The sequence below is a fragment of the Lutra lutra genome, chromosome 1 (genome assembly GCF_902655055.1).
Source record: "Lutra lutra chromosome 1, mLutLut1.2, whole genome shotgun sequence".
In the NCBI taxonomy this organism is placed as follows: domain Eukaryota; kingdom Metazoa; phylum Chordata; class Mammalia; order Carnivora; family Mustelidae; genus Lutra; species Lutra lutra.
In genome coordinates, this window is record NC_062278.1 from 2014276 (window position 1) to 2035716 (window position 21441).

Sequence of the window (21441 nt, forward strand, 5' to 3'; positions counted from 1 at the left end):
CACGGTGCTCTCCTAGCCGGATTTTAACCTTTCCTCTGGGTCCCCGCCTCCCGCCCCCTTCACGGCGCCCCAAGTTCAGACGGCCGGTGCCCCCACTGGACACGTGAACGGAGTCCCCTCCTGGCCCCCTGGCCGTGCCCTCCCCGACTAAAGGGGAGGGAGTCCCGCTTGCCCCGGCGAAATCGTACACCCTAAGGGCCTAGCCTCCCGGGAAGGGGGGAAGCCCCGGAGCTCTCCGCCCGCGATCCCCGCCCGGGTTTCACCTGCAGGTCCCGCCCCTCCCTGCGCGCCCTGCTCGGCGGCCCCTCGTCCGGCCACCCCGCCCCCCCCCCACCCCCGCTTCCGCTCCCGTTTGCACGGGAATGATCACTTCCACGGAGCACAGATTGTGTTTTCGGAGTGGACCCCTCGCGCCCACAGAGGCCCTGGCCTGCAGTAGGTGCGCGCTAGTCTTTGCTGAGGGGCAGGCAGCCTGCTAGAGGTGGCTGGGGTCGGGGGAGCCCTCCTTGCTTGGCCCTCGCTTATACCCTGCCTTCTCCTGCGCCGGCCTCTGCCTCCCCATCAGCCTGGGAAGCGGACTTGGAGAGGGTCCGGGGACTGGGTGAGGACGCACTGCTCCTGCCAGCTCCCCGGACACCAGAGGTGGGGCGCCTGGGATCCCAGGCCTCTCCAGGGGCCGCCTCTGCAGGAAGGACACCCCATTCCCTTGCGGCCCCGCCTACCTCCCTGGCTCGTACCTGGCCTGCTCGGGACGTGGTGGAACAGTGACTCACCCGGCCTGGCCGCGCAGTGCAGGCCAAGGGCGCTGGGCAGGGTGGGGAAGGGAGCTGAGGGCCCTTTCCAGACCAGAAAAAGAGAGCCACGGCCTTGGAGGAGGAGACGGGAACTGGTTTCCACGCAGCGGGCCCCTCAGAGCCTTTACCAGCCACACATGCTGTGGCGTGTGGCGCAGGACCCCCCAAAGGATCGGGGGCGAAGCTGGGGGCGGATCTCCTGGACCTAGCTCTGGACTGGAGAGGAGAGCCCGCCTGCCCTCCCGCCTCCCGTCCGTTCATTCACCCGTTCTTAAACGGCCGCAGGGCTCTCACTTCCCCTAAGACTTGGAGGTCCGGACTCCCGTGGGTGAGAGGGAGGGCAGGGGGGAGGCCGGCGGGCACTCAGCCCAGCCCAGCCTCGGGCCGGGAAGCGCCGGCTCCTGGGGCGGGGGGGGGGCGCGGTAGGCGCTTGGGGGCGCGGACGGTCTGTGCGACACGGGGGACAGCACGTGGCCTCCCACGGCCCCTCCAGCCTGGCAAGCCTCCCGCAGAGCCCTCGGCCGTCCTCCCGCCCGGGAACGCGCACCAGCACCCTGCCGCACCCAACTCCCCGGGACACCTTCGGCGCCCTGGTCCCCGCGCGGCGTCCCTGCGGGGAGGCTACCTCGCCGGGCCTGTGGCCGAGCTTCCGTCCCGCTAGCCCCGCCCTCCCCCCTCGTGAGCCGGACGGGGCAGGGGTGGGATCAGAGGCGAGGCCGGGCGGGGCCAGGGTAGGCACTCAGAGCCCCGGCTGGCGAAGCGCTCAGAGCCTCGGAGGCGCGGGACGCGGAGGCTCAACTGGGCTCCGGCGCCCCAAGAGCTCCCGAGGTCTGAGGATTCTCGCGCTCGGAGGTCTCCCGAGCTCCGAGGGCTCCCGCGGCCTGAGGTCTCCCGCGCTCCGGGGTCTCCCGCCGCCTGAGGTCTCTCCGGCTCCGAGGGCTCCCGCGACCCGAGGTCCCGCCCCCACCATGCGGCTGAGAAGGTGCGTGTGCGGGTGCCGGGGAAGGAGCTGGGGGCGCCGCGGGGGCGGGGAGCAGGCTCCCGAGGTCGTCCGATAGGACACCGCTCACCTGGTGGCCCGGGCGGAATCCGTGGGAGGGTCGGTCCCTGGGCGCCAGGCGGCATCCGGAGCCCCTACCTGCGGGCGGGTGGCGTCCTCCCAGGGGTGGGGCAGGTGGCGGAGGACGCAGGGCAGCGCGTGGGTGTACTTGGAGGCGGGTCCCGCGAAGGAAGGGTGAGAGCGAAAGCTGGAAGGAGAGCAGCCTGCAGCGGACTAGCGGACAAGTGTCCCCGAGGCCCGGCGCCCAGACCCTGGCTTGGCCACCCACAGCAGATTGCCCAGAGGCACGCATTGACCTCGAAGCGCCAGAATCACTCTCCAAGAACAGCTGGTGCCCACTGGCTGGTGCCATGTCCTCCCCCACACACCTAGGATCCCTGCCCCCATCAGCCGATCCGGGGGGAGGATGGGCTCAGGCCTGCCCATCACTCCTGGTCCCTGCTCGTGGGAAGACGCGGATGCCAGCTTTGCTCCCAGCTTTTTGCCAGGATACCCACTTTGGGTGGAGTCGTGGGGTCGGCAGGCTGTGCACCCCTTGATAAGCTGGTGTGGCAGTGACACCTGGGTGCTGACACCCAGCCTTCCCTGTTATAAATGTAGGTCCTTGAATGTCACAGTCACCCATACTCCAGAGCCTGGGGGCTTGGCCTGGGGCCCAGGTGGAACAGCAGAGGCCTAGGAGGGCCCAAGAAGTGGGCCCAGGGAGCACCAGGGAGAAGGCAAACCTGTCTCTCTGGCCAGAACCCAGAGCATGTGCTCATGTGCACGCCCCCAGAGAGCCCCCAGATAACCCAATGACGCCCTAGCAGGCGTATGTCCCCTGGACCCTCAGCACAGAAGGGGGGTCTGATGGGCACTGTGGGAGACTGTGGGTCTCCCGTGGGGAGTCACCAAGGGGTTTTCACAGCCTTGTGGCTTACAAGGCAGCTCTGGCTCCAGGGAAGGGGGCTGGACAGGGAGGTCTGGAAGTTGTCCTTACAAGCTGGAATGGTGATCCCAACAGGCTGCGACTTCTGTAGGGTGTGGGGGAGCCCATGGTGGCCCAGGGTCTGGCTTGGCAGGACAGCAGTGCATGCCGGAACGTCCCCGCAAGGCACAGGCCGCCATGCCCACTCAGATGACAGCTGTTGGGGGCGGGGCGGGGCGGGGGTGCCTTCAGGTCCAGAACTCACACAGCGGACGCAGGATCCTGGGAGGCTGCAGGATGGGGTGGTGGGGACGGAGGCATGCGGGGTGTGGAGTCTCCCAAGTCCAAGGTCTGCTTCAAGGAGTCTGGGAAGTCCCCAGAGGGATTTGCTGGCCCTTGGCCGGCGAGCGGCCTGCCCGCTCTGAGGAGCCTTCAGATCTGGTTTCTGGTTTCAGAATGACCGCGTTCCTTTCCTCCCGTGGGCTCCCCGGAGGTTCAGCGGCCGTTGCTCTTGGCCACGTTAGATCCTCTCTGTGTCCCAAACTTCTTTTTTTAAGATTTATTTATTTATTTCAGAGAGAGAGAGAGAGAGAGAGAGAACCAGTGGGAGGGGCAGAGAGAGAGGGAGAGTCCGTGAGCAGACTGTCCGTGGCGCGGGGAGCCGGACCCGGAACTTGACCCTGAGGTCATGACTTGAGCAGAAACCAAGAGTTGGCGCTTCACCCACTGAGCCACCCAGGCACCCCTCTGTGCCCCCAAACGTAAATGTAGCTCTGCTACAAATCCCTTCAAAGTACACTTTTCTGATTTCATGTAGTTTCTTGGAATCCATCCACAGCAAAGGCCAGGCCCGCAGCGGGCGGAGGGCGGAGGGCTGTGACCTTGGGGAGGCTCCCACCTTCCCTGTGATCACACCGTTGGCATGGGGGAGCTGGCGGGTGGCTCAGGACTGGCGGCACTGCCGGGGGTGGCCCTGACCGCCCCACCAGCAGAGTCGCCCCACCACCCAGGAGCCACCGGACGGGCTGAGGCCGTGCGTGTGGTCACATCTCTCCCTGGGCACGACCACTCCCGCCGCGAGGAGCAGTGTGCCCTGTCTGGAAGGAGCAGCAGCTCACCCGCCTTTCTGGTTGTTTCTTTCCAGTCCTGGACTGCTCCTGCTGCTGCTCGGGGCCCTGCAAGCCGGTAGGTCCGGGGGGGCTCTGCCCTCCTGCGGAGCAGGGAGGCTGTGGGTGCAGGTGTCCTGTGCTTGCGGGTGTCCACAGGGTCCTACGGCCCTCTTGCCCCTCTGGGGTCCCCCGCGAGGAAGCTGAGTCCGGGGTTTGGGTAATGAGCAAACCAAAGGCCACGACGGGGGCCGCTTGTGCAGGCCCCGGAGTCCTTGTTTGAGTTCGCGTTTCACGGAGGTAGAAGGCAGCTCGTTCTCCATGTTTCAGTCCCTCTGCTCCCTGATGAGCTGGGCCCCCTCTTTCTCCTGACCCCTTCGCCCCAGTTGGCCCCCAGGAATTTGCAAAGCCGCCACCATGCAGAAAAGCAAGGAACAGGGTTCGGCAAAACGTGGAAGGCCGAGGGCTCGCCAAGCCTTCCAGCCCTGAGAGTGGCGGGCCGGGGACTCAATGGCTCGCCCGGCAGGTGTTTCCGTTGCACCACCCTGGGAACAGCCTGTCAGCCTTCCTGATGTAGTGCGAGCGTCAAGCGAAACTGTTTCCTTATAAATGTCTGAACTAGAAAAAGAAAAAAAAAAAAGGAACATTTTATTTTTAATTAATTGGAAATACCCTGGAAGTAGCCGAAATAGTGCAGTGCAATTCTGGGTGTCCCCCGTCCCCCCACTTCTCCCGACGTTAGCCTCTCCTGTAAGGATAGAAATCCACGTGCCTGCCAAAAATGCCTGAATTTTAAGTGCGCTTTCCCATTCCTACGGCCACCTGATTAACACATCGTGTTTCTGCTGAAATGAGTCAGAAGTGGTGTTTGAGTCTTGCGACCAAAAATCCTCCTCCTGTCCCCCCAGTAGAGTAAGTTTGTGGGCAAGAAATCAGGTGCAGAAAGTCAGTTTCGTCCTCTTCCATCCCAGCGGATACTCGAGAGCAGGAAGTCAGAGCGCTGGTGGGCAGCGACGTCAAGCTCAGCTGCGTCTTCCCCGAAAGCCCCACTTTTGATCTCGACGACCTGTACGTGTACTGGCAAATCGGCGCCGTGGGCCACCCGACGACCGTGACCTACTACCTGTCGGGGAACAGCTCGGCGGGCCTCGAGGACAACCGCTACAGGGACAGGGCCTGGCTCTCGCCGGACAGCATGAAGCATGGCGACTTCTCCTTGCGTCTCTACAACGTCACCCCCCTCGACGAACAGAAGTTCAGCTGCCTGGTGTTTAGGAAATCGTTGCAGTTACAAAAGATCTTGGACGTGGTGGTGACGCTGCACGTGGCAGGTAAGACCGTGGAGGCCGGTGGCCCACCCACCCCAGCCTTACGCCCAAGCCCGCGTGGACAAGGCGCGGTCCTGGGCTCATCTCCGTCCGTAAAGAGCCTCCTAACGTCTCCAGGCGGGTCTGCGTCTAAGCGGGTGTGGGGCCGAGCTGGTTGAAAACGCATCCGCCCCGTAGGAAGTCCCCTGTAGCCTGAGTTGACCTGGTCTCACGCATGAACCCTGAATCTTCCGTCTTTGCCTGGAATTCTGCAAATCAGCTCCAACTGGAGGTTCTGAACGAGATTAGGAACGAGTGCTGTGAAGCACTAAGTGAGAGAGAACGTAGGAAGGCAGTTCAGGCCGACCTAGGACCTCAGCGCAGCAGACAGACAGGCTGTGTCATCGGGAGTAGGGCCGTGTGCCCTTCCGCTTCTGACCTTCAGCCCCTGCCGCCCTCCCCTCCCACCCCCTCCCCTGCAGCGAACTACAGCGTGCCGGTGGTCCTCGCGCCACACGGCCCCTCCGAGGACGAGGAGCTCACGTTCACGTGCACGTCGGTGAACGGCTATCCAAAACCAAACGTGTACTGGATCAACAAGACGGACAACAGCGTGCTGCCCGAGGGCCTGCAGAACAGCACGGTTGTCCTGAACGCACGCGGCTTGTACGACGTGGTCAGCGTCCTGCGGGTCAGCCGGACCCCCAGCGTGAACGTCGGCTGCTGCATCGAGAACGTCCTTCTGCACCAAAACCTCACGGGCCTGTGCCAGACAGGTAAGGTCCCCCGGGGTCCGCGCGCTGAGGCCAGCCCGAGCCTGGGGGCCTGTGGTGACTTGGGGACCGGCCCCTGCAAGGGGTCTTGGCTGTGGCTTCCGAAAGCTGATTGGAAGTGGGAAGAGGTGACAGGCAGATTGAAGGGCAGGAGCGGGGCTGGGCGCGTAGGGCACGTGCCCTGACTCAGTGGTCACTCTCAGGCTCAGCTTCGCTGACCCACTTTACGGACGAGGGACTGAGGCCAAGAGGCTGTGTAGGACCGGGCAGTGACGGCAGCAGGACCGAGGCTCACGCCTGCTCCGTCTATGAGCTTGTGCCCCATCAGAAGGCTGGAGCCACCACGCTGGGGCTCCAGCTGCTGGAACCGGGCCTGGCTGCTGGCTTGGGGTGTGGGGGGCTGGGGTGCGGGGTACAGGCAGGTACTAGAGGCCCCAGGCTCTCCATCTGCGTGTCCCTGTCATGACATTGAGATGACAGGTTCCCAGCAGCTGGCAGTGGGGTCCGCGGGCCCTGCCTGCTAGAGGAAAGTGATGCTGCCCCAGGACCGCCCCCCGCCCCCGGTAACCTGCAGGTCCTGGTGCAAAGTGGAGGGAAAGGCCGGGCTCCTTGTGCAGGAATGGGGAGAATCCGAGATGGTACCAGCAGAGGGTGACAGCACGCACAAGCCTCCCGAGTGTGGGCCTGGGCCTGCGTGGGGCGCACGCCGTGACCCCCGGGAACAGTGGCAGGGCCACTGTTTTCCTTCCAGAAATCAGGGCACAGCCTTTTGATTCTGTGGTCACGGTCTCTGAGCCCAAACGGACCAAGACAAGGGTAGCACCAGACAGCCCGCCTCTGACCACGGCCTCTGAGCCGCGTTCTCCCCGCAGAGCAGCGTGGGCGGTGGGTGGAAGGGAAACCAGAAGGTTCGCCAGGCAGTGGTGTCAGTTCTGGCGCTGTGGGACCGCTGGAAGCCCGTACAAGCTCCCCATGCCCACACCCAGTGGATCAGCACTTCCGGCCCAGGTGTGGGCGCTGCAGGGGCTCCCGTGGCCCAGGTGGGGGTGTGGAGGGCCACCTGTGCCCCCAGGAAGACGGGGGTGCTCCCCTGAGGGACAGGACCCCTTCCCTCACCGGCCTCAGGGTTTCAGCATCCCCAAAACAGCACCTCCCTCAGGCCCCTCTTGCTGTGTCGGAAGGTCGGAAGGCCCTGCCTTTCCTCCGTTCCCGTTAACTCTTGGGTTCCTTTTCTCTTCCAGCAGAAACGTTCACGACCCCCGAACCCGGCAACACAGGGAGTCACACGGACGTCCGCAGGAGGGAGCACGGGATGGTGCTGAGCACCCTGGCCGTGCTGGGCGTGGCCGTGGCCGTGGCCGTGGCCACCGGCTGGGTGTGTAGGAGCCGATGTCCCCGCGGGTCTCCAACCAGGTAGGCGACCGGGCGCCGGGGCTCGGGGCTGAGTGCTTCTCGGGCCGGCATGAGCCAGCTGCCGTGTTCAAGGTGTGGGTGCAGCAGGAGGCCGTGTCCTCGCGTGGGGCGGGAGTGGCTGCTTCTGAGCGTAGAGGTCAGGACGGGGTCCGTTTCCGTGGAAGACAAGCTGCCTTCGGTCCTGAACTCTGGCCAGTTAAGACAGGTGGAGGAAGTCTGGGTGTTGACCCTCTAAAACCAAGCAGCAAAACTCGCAGAAAAGCCCAGAACACGAACGGAGTCACACCCCAAGGGTCAACCAGGAAGGACCCTGGGGGGGGCAAGGGACGTCTTCCCTGGGGGGAGAGGCCGGCGGGCTTCCCCTAAGATACTGACAAAGGTGGGGACCTTCCAGATCTTTCATGGGGTGAGGGCCTGGGTCACTGCTGGACAAGCTGGTTCCAAGCTGGAGCCTTTCCCTGGGGCCTCCCGTGCGCGCGTGGCCAATTCCGTCATTTGCCCGGCTGCAAAGCCAGAGCGGACGTTCCCTGGTGAGTGGGTGTCGAGGGCAGGGGCCTGCGGGGGGCGCGTGTGGGTTACGGGAGTGGGCGGCTGGGGGCTGCCTTTGGCACGAGTTGTACTTGATGGCCAGGGGATAGATGTTTCTGTTTTCAGAGACACACTGAACCCCTCGGGAACCCCTCGAGAAGCTGCTGCCCACTTGCCCCCTCTGGCGTGTAATCCGTCCTTGCTGACCTTGGGTGACGGGATTTTCCAGACACACACGCCAGCAGAGAGCCTGGGATGGTGACCGCCGGGCACAGCCCCCGAGCTTCACCCTCCCCCCCCCGGCGCCCCGCCCTCCCCACCCTCCCCCCATGGGGCCCACAAGAGGCCAGACACCGAGCCCATTGTCAGAGAGTAGCTACATGTGCGAGGCGAGCTCCCCAGTCCCGGGAGCCAAGGTCGAGGTGACCCCCCCAGAGTGGGGAACACACCCACCCACAGAGCCTCCGTCTCCCGCACGCAGGTGCCTCGGGCTGCGGGGGCCAAGGGGCCGGTGTGCACTTGACAGCCCCGGCAAGTGAGCCCCTGCTCTGAGTCCCGGGAGCCCGTCCGGCCCTGTGGCCGCCCTGTGGCCGGTCGGGCCCTGGCTGGGCATGAAATGCAGCAACCCCCAGGGGGCCCCGTTGGTCCCGGGACCCTGCTCCCAGCAGCTGACAGGCGGGCGCCCGGGATGTGGTCCTGGGGCCACGTGAGCCTGTGTCCGACAGCCCGAGACCAGCAACTCACCAAACCCTTAGGGCCTGCCTGTTCTTAGGGTGGACGGAAGCATCCCGTCCGTGGGTTTTCGAAGTTTTCGCCCTTTGTTTCCACCCTTCTAAGCCCCCCAGAAAAGTCAGCCGTCTGCCTCCCTCCCCCAGAAGATAGCAGGTGCCGGTCCCGTGACTCCGCTTCCTTTCTTTTTCTTTCTAAGACTGTGTCTGATGTGAACTCCCCGCCTGGGAGGTGGACAGGGCTGCTGTGAAATGCCACCAGGAGGGACGGCGGACGGCGCTTGAGAAGTGGCAGGCCCGGTGGCCAAGGGGGACCATCTGCCCCCACCGGCGCCATTAACAAGGGGGTTTCGTGGACTCGGGGCCTCTCCAGCCTGGAAGGGACACGCAGGCCCCTGCCTGACCCCAGGGAGAGCGCTCCAGGGGCTTCCCCGATCCCGATCCCGGAACGAGGACAAGGACCTCTCCAGTCAGCGGGACACACGTGCCCCCACGTGGGCGGGCTCCCCAGCTCTGGTGCTTCGCGATGGCTCCCTCCCCCACCCACCCCCGCAGCCCGTGGGGCTCCTCTATATCCAAAACCCACGGGGGTTGGGGGCAGTGTGGCTTTTCTGAGACCGGCGGAGGGCGTCTCACTTAGGAGGAAGAGCGAGGGCGCGGGCTCTCCCGCGACTGCCCTGCTGGGTGAAGGTGACTCAGGGGTGTCTGTGGGACACGGAGGCACCCGTGTATCCCTCCCGCCCCCCGAGACGCAGGGCCGTGTGTCTGCACGTGTGTGTCTGTCCAGGATGCCGGTCACAGTCACGGTCAGTGCTGCAAAACCCCTGACAGACTCCTGGGACTTTGGGTTCTTCTGAGATGCTCACTGGGAAGAAACCCCGATCTTGTTTGTTTTGGCCCAAAGCTGGATTTCCCTCCGAAAAAGTCAGTGGAATTTTTCGAGAAGATAGTCTGCTCTCAGGCAGCCCTGGCAGGAGCCACGGCCTCCAAGGGTGCAAAGGGAACAACCCAGAAGCTCGCTCAGGCCGGACAGGGAGCGCGCGTCTCCGGGGGACATGGCTTCGCCAGGGTCCGTCCAGGGCCCTCAGTGGCAGCACGACACGCATGGAGGGGGCGTCCCCCTAGCGTCAGAATGTGGCGTGAGTTCCATGCCACCCTCTGCACCTGTCACCCCTGGCCCGCCCAGAAGGGACAAACGCCAGGCTCCTCGGAGCCCCCCGGGCCCTGGCAGGGCACGCAGAGGCGTGCGGCCCACGGCTCTGGCCATTCACATATTGTGGCCCTGAATGAGTCTAGCTGCTCGTGCTTCCAGAAGCTTCTGTGAAGGGGGCTGCCAGGTGACGCAGGTGTGCACAGCCCCTGGACACGCAGCCTGTCGTCCCGCCTGCAGTCACTCAGCACTGACGGCGTCAGGGGCCCCCAGACCCGGACCCGGACTGGGACAAACACGAGGGCCAGGCTCGGGGCGAAGCTGAGCCCAGCACTTTCTAGGAGAAACTGTCCGTGTCTGTTTCTGTACCTGGAACTCCTCTCACGGCTCTGACGCGAGCGCGGCGAGACCCGTGAGCATCCGACTGCGTGAAGCATGAGAAGGGACAAGTCCCTGCAGGGGGACGGGGTCCGGGGCGTCCAGAGCGGAAGCACGAGGACGGCCAGGGTGCGGGGAGGGGGTGCGGGGCCGGCCACCAGTCCCGGGCGCCCTCCCTGCAGCCTGTAGCCGACCCCACTCGCGGGGCGCCCCCCGGGCAGGACCCAGTGTGGTCTGGGAGGAAGTACAGCGACCCCTTGCCCTTCAGCCTGGACATCACCGTCTGTGGGTGGGTCGCAGACCACTGTTCTCACGTCCGCTTCTGGAAACCTGGTTTATGAGAATATAAGATGAAAGCGGCGTCTGTGTCCAGCGGCTTCCCCCGCCGGCCTGCCTTGTCCTTCCCGCTGACCTAGGGAGTGTCGTGCCCCGCAGGGACGTTGGGCGAGGTCTGGCGGCATGTCTGGTTGTCACGCGTGGGGTTGCCACTGGCCTTTAATGGGGAGAGAGGGTACAGAATGGCCGCCACAGAAAAGCTCCCCGCCCTGAGGGTCAGTGTCCAGGAGCGAGAATCCCTGCCCTCCGCTGGCCCCTGGCCCTGGGAGGCAGAGTGAACGGGGCCCCTGTCCCCTGCCACATGGGGGCTCCTGGCCCATGGCTGTCTGTGGCGTAGGACAGGGGATTCCTGGGGCCAGGCTGGGGAACGTCTCCCATCGGGCTCCTTCCCGTTCAGCCTGGCTCCTTCCAGAGCCTGGAACCGTCTCCGTGCGCTCAGCGCCTGGCCAGAGGCCCTGCCCCGACACCTGTGCCCTTGGGAGTCCTGGCCTCGGGGGCCCTCCCACCACGGCCACTCACCTGCAGGTAGCGGGCATGGGAAGACCACTGGGGCGGAGGAGCCTGGGTGAGCACACAGGACGGCTCGTCACGAGGGCAGGGGAGAGAAGGGTCAGCAGCCTGTGTGGCCTGAGGCAGACACTTGTCCCTGCTGTGGGGCGAGGAGGCAGAACGAGCTGCTGCCCACTGGCCCAGCTGCTCAGATGCTTTCTAGAAGTCTGGCCAGTGTGTCAGCCCCCGCCCTGGGGAGGGCAGCTGTGGTTTTCTGATGGCCATTTGGGCCAGGGCTGGAGCCGGCAGGTGGGCTCTGGGCAGTGTGGAAGGTCCCCCAGCCCCACACCTGGTCCCTACCCCCCCTTCCCAGCTTTCCAGAAACAGAACGCAGTCACTCCGATGGGACCTGAGATCATTTTTTCCTTGGAGACGGACGGCACCCCGACACCCCAGCAGGGTTAGAACTCCCATTCCCGCTGCTCCTGGGGGGGATTCTCCAGCCCTGACAGGGCGCCCCAGCCCTGTCCTTCACCCCGGCCCCCGGCCCCCTCATTCCTACCCTCCCAGGGCCCGTGGGGCATCGGTGTCAAGAATCCAGGGGCCTCCTGTGCCATCAGCCCCCTTCAGGGGCCAGGAGCTGAGCCCTGGGGAGGGGGTACCTCCTGCCGAAAGCTCCAGCTGGGAGGCCCTGGGAAGGACCCTGGGGCCCCTCACAACACGGACAGAGGAAAGCTGTGATACCCCGGGCTGTGTGGGGCCGTGGACCACCGACTCCCAGCGCGACGGGGCCGGCCTCCAGGAGCAGAGGCCCCTCCGGACCTGGATCTGGGCCTTGGGGGAGTGGCGGGGGCTGTCCCAGCCAAGAACTGTCCAGGATCCTCCCTCCTTCCCACACCGTCCTCTCACCACTGTCCTCCCCGCCCTGTCCTTCCCTCCCTCACCACCCTGCCTCCCCTAGTCCCCTGTCCCTGGGTCTGGGCTGAGTGCGGGCACCACCGTTCCCCTGGGAGAGCGCGACTCATCTCCCTGAGTCCCCCATGTGACCCAGGTCTGCCTGGGGAAGGTGCCAGGGCTGCTGTGAGCCGGCACGGGGAAGGGGGAGGGCACCCGTCCCAGCCTGTGGGGGCAGCGGTCACCAGACCGCCCCGGGGATCTGTGCTCTGAGGGCCCAGAAGGCGCAGTGTCTCGGGGAGTGCTGAAGTCATGTGTTCAAAATGTCACCGTGAACTGACCATAGTGGGCACAAGGGGACAGTGATGCCGCCTGCTTCAGGTCCGGGCTGAGTCCCCGCGTCACGTTCTCACCCTTGTGCTCACCCGGGCCCCTCCCCCCTGGTGGTCTTCCCATCCCTGCTACGCGCAAGGCCTCGGCAGAACACAGCCGGAGAGGGGAGCTGGGCCCAGGACCCAGGGGTCCTGGGCGGTGAGGGCAGGGGGAGCCCGTGAGCTCCGTGAGGGTCCTGGCGGCTTGGAGGTCTCTTCTCTCCCGGTCTGGAGGCCGGAGTCCAAGGTCAAGTTGTCAGCAGGCCAGGTCCTGTGGGGGCCCACGGGGAGGATCCTTCCGGGCCTCCTCCGGCAGCCAGGGACTCGCGGCCATCCCGGTAAGCTGCACCCCTTCTCTGCTTCTCCCTGTGTCCGTTTCCCCTGCCTCCAGAGCATACCGGCCTCCAGATTCAGGGCCCACCCCAACCCAGGCTGACCTCATCTTAACTAAAATTTAGGGGTTAGGGGACACCGTTCGACCCACTCTAGCACCCAAGAGGAGAGGAAGAGGGAGAATGCCGGGACAGGGTAGGGAGAGGGTGAGGAGAGGGAAGAGGGCTCCGAGCGGGGGGCCACAGCCTGGCTAGGGTCCAGATGCCCACGCGGGCACACTGGCGGCACAGTGCTCCCCCCCGGGCCCCGGGCCCCTAGGATGGCCTGCACGAACACGGCCGTATTCAGTCCATCCGAGGACGTCCTCCCACAGGCCAGGCCCAGCAGGTGAGTCCCAGCCCTGACCCTGCGCCGGCCAAGGTCCTGCCCTGCCGGCCCGTGATTCCCCCTGCACCGTCTGACGCTGCACCGCACCACCCTTCCCCCGGGCCCGCTCTCCGCCGGTATCTAACGGTTGCAACGTGGGCCTGGCTGCAGTCCGCACCAGAGCCTGCCAGGCAGGCTGACTGGGGAAGGGGCAGCCCAGGCAGGCAGCCTAGACCCTTGCCTTCCTCTGGGCCTGCCTGAGGGCTTGTCCCCCTCCGTGCATGGGCAGCACCCGTAAGCACGAGCTCTCAGACCTTGGCCTCCCTGCATCGAAACAGAGTCTCTGTCCCCCAGCAAGCTGGATGCTGGCCGGGCTGAGGCCGGAGGAGGAGGAGGTCATGGGGGGAGGATGAGTCTGGCCGGGGAGTCCTTAGAAAGAGAAGGGGCCAACCCCCAAGGTGTGACGGGGACGACAGGGCCCGTGGCTGAGGCTGCCAGGGAGGGGCCGGGGGAGCGATGGGTTTCAGGCTCAGGAATCGCCAGCCCCAGCGGACTGAGATCTGGCAAATCCCTTTTTACAGAGAAGGTCGGACCCTGTCCTCAGCGGCCCCAACCCCGCAAGGCCCGGGACTCAGCGGTTCACGGAGCCCAGCCTCCACCTGGCCCAGAGGAGGTTGGCGGCCACCTTCGGCCCAGGAAGAGAAGTCGCTGATTTCGCTGCAGACTCCAAAACTGAGAGGACTAGAGCCATGCCATAGTGTCTCAGGGGCAGAAAAGCTGCTTAAAAGAAATCACTTCCTAAAAATCAAGGTGGGGGATAACCTGTAGAGCCTTGAGCAGAACGGATGTCCCTGCCGTAGTGGCCAGCAAGGCCTGGTGGTCGGCACAGAGCCATGGCCCCGTCTCCTGTCGCCGGGAACCGGCCCGACCACAAGGACTGCATTGACGGCCTGGTGTGTCCAGACTGGGAAGCTCCCGCTGCTCGTCCCCTAAAAGCGATGCCATCCGTGGACCCCACGGACGCATCCTTCCTCGGGGCAGGCCGGGCGCGAGGGCTGCTGTGCGCTCCAGGCCAAGGCGCAGGTCCTCCCGATCTGCTCAGCGGCTGCTGGGGAGCCTGGCCCCCGAGTTCGCTGCGGACTTGGGGCGCTGCCCTCGGCCACACACAGGCTAGGGCTCGTTGCACAGAGTGGGTCAGCGTCTCAGGGTTTCGGCCCAGTTTCCCGTTTACCCCTGCGGGTGTGATCAAGATCTGGGCCTGTGCTTGTGTTTTAACTGATGGGGTTCTCTGTTCATCTTTCCACAAAACCTCCAAATCTGAAAAAGAAAATCCCTTCCTGGAAGTCTTAGCGGCCCGTTTGGGACAGAAGAGAGCTCATGTCACCATCCAGATTTGGTTTGTCCCCTCCTGGCCTGGGAATGAAATGGTGGCGGGGCGGGCCGCCAGGGCTCCGTGCACCAGTCCAGGGACCAGTGGGGGGAGACCTGCACTGTGGGCTTCGAAGGACAGGAACCCCACCCACTCAGGACCGTTGTTTATCCAACATTGAACGGAGGAACAGACTCAGGGATCATTTTCCTTCTATGATAAAGCATCAAGCAAAGGCCAGTAGGAACGTACAGTAACGGGCATCTTGAGGCCCAGGTCTGGGAGAGGCTACCGGCTGCAGACAGGAGACCCACAGTCAGACAGGGACCCATGGTCGGGGAACCCATGTCAGAGGGTACCACAGTCAGAAGGGACCCACATTCTGGGATGACCCATGGTCCGAGGGGGAACCCATGCTCGGGGGGCGGACCGCAGTCACGGGACAAAAGGTCAGAGGGGGACCTACGTGCAGAGACCTCACAGTCAGGGGGACCCAAAGTCAGGGGTCCCACGGTCAGGGGGTGACCCACAATCAGGAGGAGACCTGTGAATAGGGGGCCCGCCCTGCCCCGAGGAAGGGACTGTCCTGGATTGTTTTCATCGTGAAGAATCGTGACCCGACATCAGAATTAGGGAGTCGGTCCTCTACGGAGCCGGCTGGCTTGGAGCCCTTCTTGGGGGCAGGGGCAGTGCACACGGGAGCGAGTGCTGTGTGAGCCCCGGCTTCCAGGCTGGGGTGCAGGGCTCCGGGGAGCGGCTGCCGCGGGGCGAGAGCAGTGGGCCCCTTCTGTGCCAGCCGAAAGTGTCCTCAACGAAGGTTGGCGAGGAGCCCCACGGAGAATCGCATTTATAGAAACCCGACCCGAGCAGAGGAAAGAGCGACACACTTTCGGTTAAAATTACCTCCCTGGACTTCCTGTCTGCCTTCTGGGCCCGAGAGAGGAAGTGGCACTCCACAGCCTAAGAAGGCAGCTCAGAAAGGGCCCCCTCGAACACGCAGAATCCCCCAAAGCCTGCCCTGGCATTCCTGCCAGAACAGGGTCCCATGGAAGCAGAAGGGATGCGGGAGGCAAAGCTGGGGTCCAGGGCTGGAGACGGGGTGCCGGCCAGTGCCGTCCACGCTGCCGAAGGCGCCCCCCTGGGCACCCCAGCCCCTCCGTGCAGAGCGCTGGTGTCCACGGGCCTCCGCGGCGGCCGCCTCTAGACTGAGTGCCCGCAGCTTCCCAGAGAGGCTGCAGGGGTCCCACCGGGCAGTGAGGCCAGTAAGGTCCGGGGAGGGGCCCCCTCCCTCCTGGATCCCCGGCAGGAGTGAGCCTGGGGCCACCCAGGGTGCCGGACCCACGGTGGGGGGGTCACGATGCACACCCACACCCCAGGGCCGGTCCCCACCGGACCATGGGGTCCCCCTGAGCCCCAAGGCCGCCCGTGGGTGAGCCCCGCAGCGTAGACCAGGGAGGCCGGGGCAGAAGTGGAGCTGCCAGGCAGGGCAGAGTTTAGACAGGAAACCACAGGGGGCCAAAGGACACGATTAGCTAAATATACAAACCAATTTTTAAATTGTTTCCATCAAATTCCACAACCCCTGCAATTTTTTTCTGAAAAAACCAAAACAACAACAAAAAAAACAAAAACCAAAAACGAAAAATTCCGGAACAGCTGGATTTACTCCTCTAGACGGTCACGCCCACCTCCTGGTCTTACCCCGTAAAAGAGAGCTGGGGCCCGTTCGTTCAGACAAGAGCCTGTGAGAGACCGTGTCCCAACCCAGGGGTCTCAGGACCACTCCCGTTGGGGGCTGGTGGGGGAGGGCCAGGTGGGGGGACAGAGAGAGCAGGCATTGCCCCCCAGCTCTGTCCAGAGAGGCCAGGCTGTGCCCCACTCTAGACCCAGCTCCGGGTGGGACCTCTCTGCAGGTACTGACTCCCTGGGCTGAGCAGTCACGCTCCGTGGCTTGGGGCCCTGTGTCGTTGGCGGGCGCTGGCGCCCCTGGACTTGAAAACAAGCCTCTTGCCCATTTGTCTTCCTCTACAACCGCACCGTGAATGGTGAGCATTTGCATGGCGCATTGTTAGGAGTCACGGCTCAGCGGACCCCCATGACAACACAGGCGGCCAGGACGAGCCAGATGCCCCTTCCCAGCGGCCAGGACGCTGAGCAAACTCACCGCCCGGCGCTACTAACGGCAGAATCTTCCATTTCCATGTCGTGGCCTCCCCACTGCGCCGGAGTCGCCGCTGTACCCGCTGAGCTCCCAGTGCCCCCCACACACACACACCCTGAGGGGTTCAGTTGTCGGTACGCACCCTGGGGTCACATTAGGACTTCCTGGGAGCTTTTAATCGACTCCCATTCCAGGCCAATCGTGTCACAGGGTCTGGAGGGAGCCCCAGGCACCGGGTTTTAAAGCTCCCCAAGGTGAATTGTTCCAGGCGCCCACCCGGCCCGCCCCTGGGGACTGGGGCGCTACCGACGGCTCCAGCCGGAGGAAGTCCCACCTCCTGATGTTACTGAGCCAGGCCCCAGGGGTCTGTGCCCCAAGGCAGTCCCCGAGTGGGGCCCCACTCCAGCAAGGCATCCCGGGTGAAAGCCTAAGGCAGCGTTCACCAGCGTTCACCCACAGGGCCTGCGCGCACTTGAACCCGCCAGCACGCCCCTCTGCCAAGTGGCACCCTTTCGGGCCCTGCAGCCCGGGGCCTGGGAAACAGCCGCCCGGTGTTCAGAAACCTTGCAGCGAGGGGTAAAGGGGCTGGCGGCGGCGTGCAGGCAGCCGCAGGGTGTGGCGGCTCACGCGGCAGAAAGCGCGGGGCTGGGACCCATCTGGGAAAGCCACTTTGCCGCCACACACCGCTCCCTGGTCTCTGAGCCCAGAACCCTCCCCAAATTATTCATCCAGATCTTCGTGTTTCCCACCCAAATGCCCTAGCTGCTGAGATGCTGTTTAGCTAGAGAACCCTTGGCACGAATCAGCCATGAGCATTTTCTCTAAATAACGATGCTCTCCATGGGCCCCACGGTTTATTTGCAAAACCTGGGAACGAATGTTTTTTGTTTTTTTTTTAATGTTGAATGGCTGCTTTCCCCAGGACCACCCCCAACCCGAGGGGCCGCTGGGACCGCAGCAGGGGCCTCTGCAGCCTCCCCCCAGGGAAGCCCCCGGAGAGCGCGTTGTTTGCTCAAGAAATAGCCCTCAGCTCCAGGCCACATCGCTTCTGTGGCTCGATTTACAGTAGCTCCTTTTGATAAGGGGAATTTCCATCAGTTGGTTAAAAATGTTTTCAACGGCCTCTATTTTTAACACTTTCAGCTGAGGCCCCCTTTGCCTCTGTAAGTCCAAGATCCAAGCTTTCTCTTCTCAGGAAATGGTCTTGTTACAGCGGTCGTGGTACAAGACACCTGGTGGCTTTCTGGTCATGCTTCCAACCACCCTCCACCCACCCAGCATCCACCCACTCAGCATTTACTCACTCGACACCCACCCCGCCCCTCACCCTCAAGGTTCATATGTTCTCCAAGCACCAAGTCAGGGCAGGATCTCTTCTGGGCACTGGGGATGTGGCCGTGCTACAGAGAGGTCGTGTGAACAAGAGAATGTCAGGGTGATCGGGCTCTGGAAGAGAACAGAGAGGATGACAGGGCAGAAGGGGCCTTTCTCTGTGTTCTTTAGAGGGTTCTGAGGACGTGCTGTGTGTGCAGACCTACTCCCTGTATCCGAACACTCCTGCTGGGCAATGAGGAGCCGTGACCCGCTGGAGGGGTGACACGGGCTCAGCCATCAACCCTCTCTCAGGGGTGGACCCAAGCCAGCACCTGCTGACGAAGACACAAGGAAGAAACCAGGAACGTTCCTCCCACAGTGGGGACGGAGGCCAGCGTGTCCCCTCAGGGGCTGGGCTTGCCAGTGGTGAGCAGGGGCTCAGGGCCCCACAGACCCTCTCCTCAAGATGGACGATGGCTCAGCTTACCTTGGAGTTGGCGGGTTTATCTTGAGGAGTTAGAACACATGGTAAGTGGGTAAAGGCGACCCTCACTGAGAACACGAACGCACCCGTTCCAGAGACGCCGTACATCTCTCCCGGTTCCAGCGGCCCGAAGCCTCAGCCCGCTGCCCCGGAGGGCTCTTCCTGCCCCCAGGGCCCGGGTCACCCAGCCACTGGGCTGGGCATGTCGCAAGTGCCTGAGAGCTGTGTGGGGTTCCCACAGCACGACCTGTCTGCACGGGCTCCGGATCCCTGGGGTGTTCTGACACCGGTAGGGGTGGGACAAGCGCTGGCATGCCCGTCTGGAAGGGCGCTGCCTGTGTGGGCAGGCTGGGAACGGCCCGCCCTCTCCTGACACCACTGCTGTCCGCTGCGGGCAAGGCTCCAGACCTCCGGTTCCCAGCAGTGCAAGGGCCTGCCCGCTGCGAGCTGGGGTTCATAGCTGTTGGCAGAGAAGGGGAGGGGACACAGCCCCAACACAGACTCCGGGCCCTTGTCCATTTTCCCTCGGTGGGTGGAGGAAGGAGGGAGCCCTGAGCCTCTCACGTTGGACAGGAACTAGGTGAGCCTTTTTCCAGAATCAGTTCCCAGACAACTCCTAACGTTACCTGACATGGCTAACACCGTGTGCTTCAGCCACAGAAAGACCTAGAACTGACCCATCAGTGCCCTCGGCTTTCAGAGGACCCAGGGGCCTGTTAGGTAACTACATGCAAGTGCTGGGACCCGGCTCTGTGGTCCCGACCCCCCAACCCGGCCGAGGCCCATTTCTGTGGTCCTAACCCCCCACGGGGCCCATCTCTGTGGTCCCGACCCCCATGGGGCCACGCTCTGCGGTAACAGAACAAGTGATACGTTTATATTCTGACCTGAAAACATGCAAACAATCAGGATTCAGAATGACGTGCCCAGGATAATCCCCTACGAGCCACTCAGACTGTGGACCCGGGCTTTGCCCCTCTGTGAGCAGGTGGAGGGTAAGGGTGGGACAGGCAGGGAGACACCTATGAGGTGTCATTCTCCTACGAGGGGGACATTCTCCAGGTCAGCGTCCTGAGGTTGAACCTCCAACCCAGGCCCCCCGAACCTCCCCCCCGCGGCTGTGTTAGGAGCCCCCTCCCAGCTCACAGGGCTCCCATGACCGGGCAGACAAGACGCCTCGGGTCTGTGCCGCAGGTCCGGGCCCTCTGCCCCTCTCACCTCCCCCATGGGCTCGGGCTGTCCCCGGCCTTCCAAGGGGCCTTGTTCTCACCACGGTGTCCCCTCACCTGTCCTGCCTCCCCTCCCCTCCTGCACCCACCTCGCTCACACGTGCCTCAGGCCCCCCTTCAAATCCCCATCTCCTGTACAAAGCCATCCTCGTGGTCCCAGTGGTGACGATGTGACAGGATCCCCTCGCCTCCACACGAAGCAGGGAGCGACAGCACGGGCCGCACTGGGTTACCTGGGCCTGGTGCTCCTCGCGGGGTCTGGGGTGCTGTGAGGAGCCGGGTTTCGGCACCACAACCCTGTGTGGCTCACTCTGGGCCCATGGGTCCAGCGGGGAGGAAGGACGCAGAGGGACAGGTAGGTGCAGACGCGGATGGCGGGCCCATGCACCGGGGGCTGAAGAGAGTTCAGGGGCAGGATCGGTCCCAGAAAAGGCAGGGGGCATCCGCGACGTCAATGAGCCAAACGCAGCCCGGGGAACGAGGTGCAGGCTCTGTCCACAGCAGGGTGCTGCCCAGGGACCACAGACTTTGGGGTCCTGTCCCTCTGTCCTGGGCACCATGGGGAACAGAGCCTCCAGTCCCCACACACGACGTCCCAGGGCCACCCCGCCCAGCAGGGACCACCCAGCAAGTCTCCAGACTAGGCTGAGCTCTGAGAACTCACGCATGGACCCAGCTATGCCCCTGGATGAGAACTGTCCCGGTCACGTGCCTCGAGGGTCTGAGGTACGCAGCCGGGCCGGGCTGGCAGTGACGACGGTCATGCTATGCCCCGGACAGCGCTGGGACACCACTGAGCACGCCGGCCAGAAAGAGCTCGAAGGCCCGGGCCACACAGGCCGGGCTGGGAGCAGACCCCGCTACTATCAGAAAACTCCTCCAGGAAAGTCTAGTGAACACCAGTGTGCGGTCCGTCGCAGGAAATGTAGCACAACAGCGGCGCATCCACGCTCGGGCAGCCGTCTGCAAAGGGCCGTGGCCCGGAACCCCCACTGCACAGCCTCGGGGCAGGGGCGTCGGCCTGTCCCTCTGCGGCCGGTGCTGGGCTTGGGCGGGCAGCGTGAGTGCCTTTGCCCCCGCACTCCGCCTCGGGTGACCCTCGCGGTCGCGGTGTGGCCGGCCGGCAGCCCCCCAGCATCACTGCCATCACTAGGACTGTCTTTGCGTTGGCCACAGCTGTGAGGATGGCCAGGAGCCGGGTACGCGGTGGGCTACGGGCCGGGGAGGGGCTGGGCTCAGGGGTTCCTCGGCTGGGACTTCCCTACGTGGCCACCCGGAGGAGGCCCCAAAGGTGCAGGGTCCCCCCACTGCCCTGGTGTGGAGGCCCCATCCCTTGCCCTCACAGGTGGGCTGCTGCCTTAGGGGAGCCAGCCCTGGGGCCCCCAGAGGGCACCCTGAGGCGCCAGAGCGTGTCTCCTCAGGGGCGGGGGGTGCAGATCTGGGGGCCTCACCAGACCCGAAAGGGCCAGCTCTCGGGGATCCTTTCCTCCTGGCTTCAGAGCTGGTGGTGCCTCAGGGATCAGAGCCATTTCCCCACGAGCACTGGGACTTACTTTCTGAAGTCATGAGTAAGCAGTTGGAGCAGGTGCTTGGGTTGGCAGACGAGAGGCTGATTTTACATCCAGAAGTTTCTATTTCACAATCCAGACATCACACACATTACAAGACAGTCTTCCCCGCAAGGTGAAGTCCTGCCTCCTGCTGAGAGAAAACGAACGCACATTGGAGATCTCATGTGACTCATTTTAGGCTCCAGCGGAGTGAGAAGGAGGACTCTGGTGGAGCAGGGGAAGGGAGACAGGCGCTCACCTGCTGGCCGGCTCTCCCGGGTTTGGGGGTGCACGCGGGATGCTTCCCAACCGCAGGTCTGGGCTCTTGCTCTCACGGTGGGGAGGGGGGCCCACAGCTCCTCCCCAGCGGCTTGGCCGGCCCCCGCCCGCTCCGGTCTCAG

General features: G+C 64.2%; 1 protein-coding gene across 5 annotated transcripts; it reads left to right on the top strand.

The window, feature by feature from the left end:
- Positions 1–1127: 1127 nt before the first annotated feature.
- ICOSLG (inducible T cell costimulator ligand) lies at positions 1128–10504 on the top strand. 5 transcript variants are annotated; one of them, XM_047718765.1, is made up of 7 exons: positions 1128–1776; positions 3906–3946; positions 4839–5198; positions 5657–5950; positions 7189–7363; positions 7859–7890; positions 8370–8810. In XM_047718765.1, the coding sequence occupies exons 1-7, from the start codon at positions 1763–1765 to the stop codon at positions 8438–8440; spliced, it is 987 nt and encodes a 328-aa protein (XP_047574721.1). In that variant the 5' UTR covers positions 1128–1762; the 3' UTR covers positions 8441–8810. The 5 variants fall into 5 exon arrangements, with proteins under 5 accessions (XP_047574721.1, XP_047574732.1, XP_047574742.1 ...); XM_047718776.1 differs by having other exon boundaries at positions 7192–7361; positions 7857–7890; XM_047718786.1 differs by having other exon boundaries at positions 4842–5198; positions 7189–7361; positions 7857–7890.
- The last annotated feature ends 10937 nt before the right edge of the window (positions 10505–21441 follow it).

Excerpts from the sequence above, each read along its gene's own strand:
- ICOSLG (XM_047718765.1), top strand. Across the intron at positions 5,951-7,188 it reads CACGGGCCTGTGCCAGACAG|CAGAAACGTTCACGACCCCC; the intron begins GTAAGGTCCCCC and ends TTTCTCTTCCAG. Across the intron at positions 7,891-8,369 it reads GCCAGAGCGGACGTTCCCTG|GTGCCTCGGGCTGCGGGGGC; the intron begins GTGAGTGGGTGT and ends TCCCGCACGCAG.